The sequence below is a fragment of the Pholcus phalangioides genome, unplaced genomic scaffold (assembly GCF_987345545.1).
Source record: "Pholcus phalangioides strain wild (caught in Gottingen) unplaced genomic scaffold, Ppha-v1.0 ptg000003l_1, whole genome shotgun sequence".
Lineage (NCBI taxonomy): Eukaryota > Metazoa > Arthropoda > Arachnida > Araneae > Pholcidae > Pholcus > Pholcus phalangioides.
This window is the reverse complement of record NW_028301596.1, coordinates 57,771,335-57,780,155: the sequence shown is the minus strand read 5'-3', so window position 1 is coordinate 57,780,155 and position 8,821 is coordinate 57,771,335. Positions and strand designations below refer to the sequence as shown.

Genomic DNA, 8,821 nt, shown 5'->3' with positions numbered 1-8,821 from the left:
ACTCTCCTTCGTCAAGCACGAGTTGTATGTAAACAAACACCATCACGTTAGTTTTGTAGCTACGTTTGGGAAAATCTCTCATTAGTATTTTAACCGCTTAATAATTCCAAGCAATGTTTCATGAACACATTTCAGGTTGTTGTTTACGAATACATAAGAAATGTTTTGAATAAAAAGTTATCGAGTTTGTTCAAAGAGAAAGGTAATAGAGTATGCAATGGAATTTTAATATAAGTGATATGTTTACTTATGTAATTATTTGCTTTGAGTGTTTTATCATATCCTTTCTTGTGATTGTAGTTCAATTTAAACGTGGGGACCCTTCACCGAAAGAAAAAAAGGGCAGGGGGCCAGTTAATCTGAAATTTGGGCCGTGGACAAACGAATTTTTGCCCCTCCCTCATCCTGGATCAGGCTCCTACGCTTGAAGCTTAGGTAGACCCCTCCCCCAAGCCAAATTTTGATGGGTCCTTCTATAATAAATTTATAACATGAAAATACAAAAAAAATTATGTTAATTCTCCCGGGCCCCAAGGCTGCGGTATTTGCTTGCTTTGCTTCTTCATCAGGATATTCAGCTCTACATTTGAAATTCAACGAGATGATGAAGTAAATACATAGAACGAGCTCCTAAATTTTAGAAATTTGGAGGTGATGTTTACCCATGTGAGACACAGGCCATGAGGGTGACAAGATTTAGAAAAAGATGGAAATTCAGAGAAGGAGCAGCATAGAAGAGCAGTTTGAAAAATTTATCACAGATGACAGCATTATAACAAGAATTACACGAAAACAATCTCCCTGTTTGGTTCACAACACGCATGGCCCAGGTCTTCGACTACCTGCTATAATCTCTTTATTGAGAGACAGTGGCAGGCCATGATCTGGTTAGGAACATAAAAGCGCACATAAATTTGGAAAAACGATAGAGGTCAGAAATTCAGATGAGGGGGAGGGGCTTTTAAGATTCCATAAGCATGTTTGCACCAAATTTGGTGACTATTTTTTTTTTTTTTTCGCCAACTGATCACCTGAGCACTTTGACTCTTTCAGGATTTTTCATTGCCAACAATAATGATTTTCAAGTCAATGTGCTATCATTCTTTATTTTAGCACTATTTTAATTCCACATTTTCACCAGCTTATTATCATCATCCTAAGTCTCACTAGCATGTTCGTCATCATTGAAATTTATTGAGCAATAGGCCAAAGCCCTATTCTTCATCATGCGTCCTTTGCTTGTGAATTTTTAATTTTTTTTATTGATGAGCATTCTTCAATCTGACGAAAAACACCAGTTTTTGACAATTTGGCGTCATACAAGCAAAATAAACTATTTCTCAAAAATGTGCTGCTATCATGGTTTCATACAGTGATTGTGCCAAGAAATTTGGTTGGCATTGGGTTGCCGGAATAGGAACTCTAAATGTGATGGGTCAGTGTATCTTGTGGCCAATACTTTCTCCACTGATTCCAAAATTCGTCCATGCCATTTTCTACCTTACTAAAAAAAGAATTGGGGAATTCTTTTTTGTCTTCTATCTTAATTTTCACGATGTTGAAGATGTTTGGTGAACAAAGAAATTGTATTCACAGAAAATAGTTAACACATTTTTAAGACAAATACATTTTTTTCATTTTATTGATTTACATATTTCGGCTCTGCAATAGAGAACCGCCATCAGTACCTTGTGGTCGTTTTTTTTCTCTTAATATTACGACAAAACTGGTATGATCTCGGACAAGCCTCTAAACTATGTGCAACAAAACTAGTGCATTAGTCAAAATAATGCAATGCAACGATTTTGCATTTTTATATTAATAAAGTATTATTTTTTATATTAATAAAGTATTATTTTTTATATTAATAAAGTATTATTTTTTATATTAATAAAGTATTATTTTTTATATTAATAAAGTATTATTTTTTATATTAATAAAGTATTATTTTTTATATTAATAAAGTATTATTTTTTATATTAATAAAGTAACACAAATTTATCAGAGTTAGTTAATTAGGCTGATTCAGGAAGGTTGTTCTCACTTCGAAACCACAATCACGTCAAATGGCTAGGAAGTTCCATGTTGATCCACATCACCTTTCTGCGGACACCGCAAAGAGAATAGGAATCATCAGAAAGAGTGCCATCTAATCAATCCTAATTAGTTCAGGAAACCAACAAACGGGGGCTAACTACAAACTTAAAAGTAACATTGTTGTTACCATCATCACAGAAGCAAAGAGAATAGGAATCATCAGAAAGAGTGCCATCTAATCAATCCTAATTAGTTCAGGAAACCAACAAACGGGGGCTAACTACAAACTTAAAAGTAACATCATTGTTACCATCATCACAGAAGCAAAGAGAATAGGAATCATCAGAAAGAGTGCCATCTAATCAATCCTAATTAGTTCAGGAAACCAACAAACGGGGGCTAACTACAAACTTAAAAGTAACATCGTTGTTACCATCATCACAGGAGCATTTCATGAAGATTCTTAGTACTCGATCACAATGGAGGCATCCAAGGGATCATTAGAGAGAGAATTATGTTTATTCTGTCATCACAGCAAGAGTGGCAAGTCAACCGCTGAGGCAAGATTTACCCCATATGATCCATTACAATGCCCAAACGATTGGGAAGTGCTCTAAACACCTTATACAAATACAACGCCACAACAAGTAAAATGCCCAACGAGGTGGCTGAGAAAAAGATGCCCATAATAAATATGGATGTCATATATTACAAAAATACAGCAACCCAATTAAAAATGCAATTACAAACAATAAATGCCTATAAAAAATACTTATAGTTGTCTTATTCTAAGCATGGATAACTTCTCGATTTACCCCAACATGTTATTGTATTTCTTTTTAAACGTGTCAGTTGTGTTACAATTTACTACCTCCAAGGTTATAAGCTATTCTATTTATTAACAACCCTATAGAAAAATTCTCTGCGACACCATAACCTCGCTGGTGAAAAGCAGTCGATTGACAGTGTACTAATAGTTCATGGTCCATCCTATCCATCCCTTTGAAAATTTTGAACACTTCGATCATATCTCCCAGACAGCTGCATTCATCCAATGTAAACATATTCAAAAAAGAAGTCTTTATTTATAACTCAAGCCCCACGTGCCAATAAGGTCACACGTAGCTCTTCTCATCATCCCTTCAACCAAGTCTATGTCTCTCTGTAGGTATGGTTTCCAAAACCTCACAACATACTCCAGTCCAGGACGAACTAAGCCTCGAAACAGCAGAAGAATGACTTTAGGAGAACGCAAAGAGACCTTTTTGAAAATTAGACCGAGCATTCTATTCGCTTTTTTAACCACAGCTGAACAATGTTCAGAAAACCTAAGCCGCCCTAGTTGTATCTGGAATAGTGACAACATTCAACTTGTAAGAGAACCATGGGTTGTTCAAACCAAAATGAGCGACTATGCCCTTGTCAATGCTAAATGTCATGCTCCATTCATTTGCCCATGCTGTAATCCTGTTTAAGTTGGTCTGGAGCAACTCCCTATTGCTTTGATTCCTGATTACCCCCATTAGCTTCATGTCATCTGTGAATTTGCTAGCAATTCCATCGATACCCTTGCTTTTACTCAGATCATAACTAGATGAGAGCACTAGACAAAGTGTGAAAGTAAGTGTTCACAGTATACAACTAGTATTCAAAAGAACTTGCCGGTCATACATGACCACAAGATCCTATCAGCTTCAACATCAAAGAAATCAACTCAATTTACATGTACACAGGTACTAATATTGAAAGATTGTAACAACCAAAATCGGGCAACATAGATCAGCCTCAATTGTTGGTTTGTGATCCTCCTGACCAACCCAGGAGTGTTATAAGTGTGATCCCCTGTAGTTTTTCGTTATAAAAAATCTCAGACAAAAAGCAGGTGAAATATCAAACTATAACTTTCTATCTTATAATCGATAGTGTCTGTCTTCTTTTTTTTGATCAGATGTTCAGCACCAAGCAGCTCAGGAAGCATCTATTTTCTTGCTTATCGCATCTGCCAATGAAGCAGGCAAGATTTTGTAGTTCGAAATTACCGACTTATGAGCAGAAACTGAAAGATTCACAGCCCAGTTACAGATCTCCTCGTTACATTGAATTTTTTGGAGTTCTTCACAGAACAAACTTGACTTCCAAAGAATTGGCTGATTGGTATCACAAGAGGAAAATGAAGAAGCACAGGGAATCGCAAAAGTAAATTGCATTTTTTCGTTTCAGTCTGCACTTATGTAATTCTCTACAGTTGAATATTTTGTTTTTCTACAGCTTTAAAAGAAAATCAATTGTGGGAAGGGGATGTTGAAATATCAGGAGGCAGAGAATCAAATATGAGGAGGCAGAGAATCAAATATAAACAAGATTCTATAATTGAAGCATTTGGCCAAATCATGGTCTATGTTGTGGTTTCTTGACTGAATAACATTCCATATAGCTTCATTACACATTCCCAAAGTAAGTTCCTGCAGAAACTAACAAATGTAGTTGCTACTCACCTTCACACAGCTGCAATCCATGCAAAAAAGATGTTTCCCTAATTCAACAATGACTTTTATTGCGTCTCCTATAAAGTTTGAGACATAGACCATTTTCTCGGCTGAATGCTTCAATTCAATAAGGAATTGAGATTGCAAAAAAATTTACATAGCTTATTTTTTTGAGTTAATTGTCATTGACATGTGTGTATTTTTTCCAGCGCATTGGAAATTCTTTTTAACCTGCAGTTATGCAAAAAAAGCATTCAGGCATGTGCTAACAATTTCTCTTCTTCTTTAGGTTTCTTGCAGAGAGACATAAAATTCTTGGGCCGGATCTAGCAACAACACATTTCGTCACTTTCCGTGGCGGCAAGGTCAGATTTCTCGGTAACAAGGAATGGAAGACAAAGAAAGACATCGAAAGTGGTGAAATACCAGATAAGTTTTCTCCACATTTTTATGTCGAAGCAGTTGATGCATCGGAAACCCTGTTATGTTACGAGAGCTTTGCCAACTTCAGTGAGTTTACACAATAGCTTTTTTATATATATATAGGGTCATTTTTTCAAGTTATTTAATGTTATCTATGGTGAGGTCACAGCATATCTTACAGACAAATGGTTCCCAAACTGTGTGCTGCTCATGGCTCTACAAGGATAGGGCTTGCAGGGTTCTAGCCGGGATGCGTAGGGCAATTCTCGTTTTTTTCAAACGATAAATTAACTGTATAGGGGCCCATGAAAAATATGTCCAAGGGCGTGGCAAAAATCCCAGCCTAGCGGTCTTACTGAGGATGTGGGGGGGCCATGGTGCTGCTGTGTGTGATCTGCTATGAATGTTGCAGCGAGGACATGTCCACTCTAAGGGCGGTATTCACTGACAAGGTTTAAACCATAGTCACCGTAATTTTTGGGATAAGACATTGTGACTATGGTTTAAACCCTGTCAGTGAATACCACCATAAGTCATTTGCTAAGTCCCTCCCATTTGAAGACGTATCCGCTTATGTATGCCACCATACAGCCAATGGTGTGTAGCGATTTTAATTGTACAAACATGCGCTTACGCAACTTAAAGGAAACGCTTATGCTGAGTCATTAAATTGTCATTGATTGAACTGCCGTTTGTTAAAAGTTGCAATTTTACCTTTCATATAAAACCATACACCTAACACAAATGCATTAAATGTTTTTGCTGGTGACTAAGAATGTACTTATCTTAATTTTTTTTTCAGTACACCTAAGGTGCATGAAAGAGCTCTATCTTAAGAAATGTCCATTTGTAGACGATTTCTGCTTGCAGAGGTTATATGTCATGGCTCCAACTTTGCAACATCTAGATATCAGTGGCTGTGTTAACGTAACAGAAAGGGGCATATGCACGCTCTATAGGTTGAGGTAAATTTTTTTACCTTAGTTACAGTTTCTATCCATGTATATTTTTCAATCTTTCATTTTCAATTAACAGTTGCATTAGAGCTGGGGGGTGCTCGAGCATCCACAATATTTTGTAGCATCAGGCCAAGCACCCAACGAAATAAATTCAGAAATCAAAATCTCCTGTATGAAGCCAAACTGCTGCTGCACTGCTACATCCACTTCATAAATATTCCTCTAAGAACTTCTAACAAATTTGGGCATGTCTGAATGTGTGGCATTTGTGTTCTGTTTGTATATACAGGGTGTATAGCAAACAGGGAGTAGGGCATTTTACTGGTGAACTGTGACTTCTAATTAGAAAAAGTTTTCAAATAACTCAGATATGTCACTCATGTTTCAAAGAGGTGTAGTTTTTAAAATAAAAAAATTAGCTTTTTATACAGTCTCCATGTGCCGCAAAACCCAATTAGAAAGTTGTTGTCCTGTTTCTCTTGATGCCAAAAAAACATTCCATGTTTCTAAGTGCAATATTCACTGATATATTCGAAAAATGGAGGAAATTTTGGAAAGAATATCGTTAAATGTAGAAAAATTGTGTTATCTGCATTAAACGCTGTTCTTTCCCAAATTTCCTGTTTTTTGAATTTGAGTATCCCAGTGAATATTGCACTTAGAAACATGGAAAATTTTTTTGCTGGCATCAGGAGAAACAGGGAAACAACTTTCTAATCGGGTTTTAGGGCACACTGGGATTGCATAAACAGTTAATTTTTTTATTTTAATAACTATACAACCCCTTGAAACATAACTGACATATCTGAGTACTACACGTTATTTGAAAACTTTTTCTAATTGGAAGTATACCTCCACGATCAACAGTTCGCCAGTAAAATGTCATAACCCTGTTTGCTATATACCCTATATATATAAACATGAAGTTTGTTTCTAAGGAATATCTGTTATGTATTTAAAAAAGTGCTGCAAACTGTCTTCCGCCCTTGGAAGCAAACAACTCAGTAGGTTATTTTTTGCCGGTTGTATTGTATGTGTGCTTTTTTAAATGCTGTGTTATTATCGTATTAATGTTGTATCCCTTATTGCTCTCTGTGGAGGAAGCCAAACAGATGCAACCCTCCACAACCCCTGAAGCCATAAAACAGTTGCAACACTCTTAGGAATCATAAGTACTTGAAGCACTTTGGTAGCACTCTAGATATATTGCTATGCCAATGGTAGAGAATTACAACACTGTTATTATATTAGATATATTTACATCCCCATTGTATCTTGTGGCATGATCCTCCTCCTACTACTCAACTGTACATTCTACTCTTAAACATTCCTGTAGGGCAGTGTCTCTCGAAGTGTGAGTCACGTTCGAGGTGAAGATATTTATTATATTTATTTGTGTGCCTATTTTATATATATATATATATAATGTTTTGAAGTGGTTCTTTTATATAGAAAAACGTCTACCCAACTATTCTGTGGAACCACAGGGAACCGTTGGTGACAAAAGTTTGAGAACTACTGCTCTAGGGAATGTCAAATGAATTGGTACATGCAGGAACATATTGTGTGTGTTTATATGTATGTCACCCTAACGTATCTATGATATGACTACACCACACTCACCATGCAGGGCCATATCAATGCTGGGACGATCTTCTGGGGCTCTCAGGTTATCCTTTACCAGATTACCAATTATTTACATTGAGATAAAACATTTCAAAATTGTTTTCATTTTATGTCAATTTTTGATTTATTCATAACATTTTCTATGAATTCATCAATTTTTTTTCTTCCTTTTCAACAGGAAATTGAAAAAGTTAATTATTCATGATACCCCCAAGATAGCTCACAGAGAGCTGACGTGCCTGATGCTTCAAGATGTTCTACCAAAATGTGAGATTGAGGGTGTTGATTATCATAACCCTGCATTGCTGAGGAGACTGAAGAACTATTTCAATGAAGAATCTGATAAACTATTCGAAAACGATGAAAAATCTAATAAACTACTTAAAAAAGGTGGAAATTCTGATGGACTACTCGAAAAAGATGAACTGAAGATTTCACAAAAGTGATCATAAGCAATTTTTCCAGCTGTGTTTAATCTTGCTGGTTTTTTTCATGCTTTTAGTTTGATCTTTAACATAAAAAAAAACATCAGTTTGAACTGAATCCTTGAGACATCAATTAAACTCTTGTAAATATATTTATTTGGGAATACCATAGCTTAAATAAAATTTCCAAAGGTGGTAAAATGCAGCAAAATGGGTTTTTGTACCATCCTCCTGTTCTGATTTTGTATCCTGGCGAGAAGCATGAAAACATAGCTACTTTGGATAAACTACAGAAACTAAAGATCCCTGCTTTATTTAGATTTATGGGTGGTTCCATAGAACCTAATGCTGTGACCAGAGATCTATTGTACTATCTGCAAAAAAAAATTAAGTCCTTAGTAGAGACCTGTAGCTGACACAAAGTTCAAGAATCTAATAGGAATGTCTTGAAGATCTCCCAGGGTTCGATCAAATACCAACAGAGAGAGTCGAGACTTAATGAGAGAGCTAAATGTCCAGATGAGTTCATACTCGACTGCAATGTAAATAATTAAGTTTAATCAATAGTGATAAATATATATAATAAAGTATTTTAAGTCAACATGTGCAAATATAGTGAATCCTTACACTATAGCTTCAGCGGTTTTGGCTCGTGATGATGAATCAGTCAGGACATGTTATTTTATATGCATAGATTTATAACTAATTACAGGAAATGCTGGCAGTTAGTAGGAATGTATTACTTTTCAGTTGCAAAACAAAAAGCAAGGCACAAGAAAGGTGTAATGTCAAATGCGGTCACGTCACTGCATGGTTCATCAGCTGGACTAACGTTATTCCTTGTTTGTGTAATTCTTGTAGTACA

General features: G+C 35.9%; 1 protein-coding gene across 1 annotated transcript; it reads left to right on the top strand.

The window, feature by feature from the left end:
• Positions 1 to 10: 10 nt before the first annotated feature.
• LOC149089009 (distal membrane-arm assembly complex protein 2-like) lies at positions 11 to 8,555 on the top strand. Its single transcript, XM_089251320.1, has 5 exons — positions 11 to 202; positions 3,986 to 4,233; positions 4,813 to 5,033; positions 5,749 to 5,911; positions 7,710 to 8,555. Exons 2-5 carry the CDS (start codon positions 3,986 to 3,988, stop codon positions 7,975 to 7,977), a joined length of 900 nt encoding a protein of 299 aa, XP_089107446.1. The 5' UTR covers positions 11 to 202; the 3' UTR covers positions 7,978 to 8,555.
• The last annotated feature ends 266 nt before the right edge of the window (positions 8,556 to 8,821 follow it).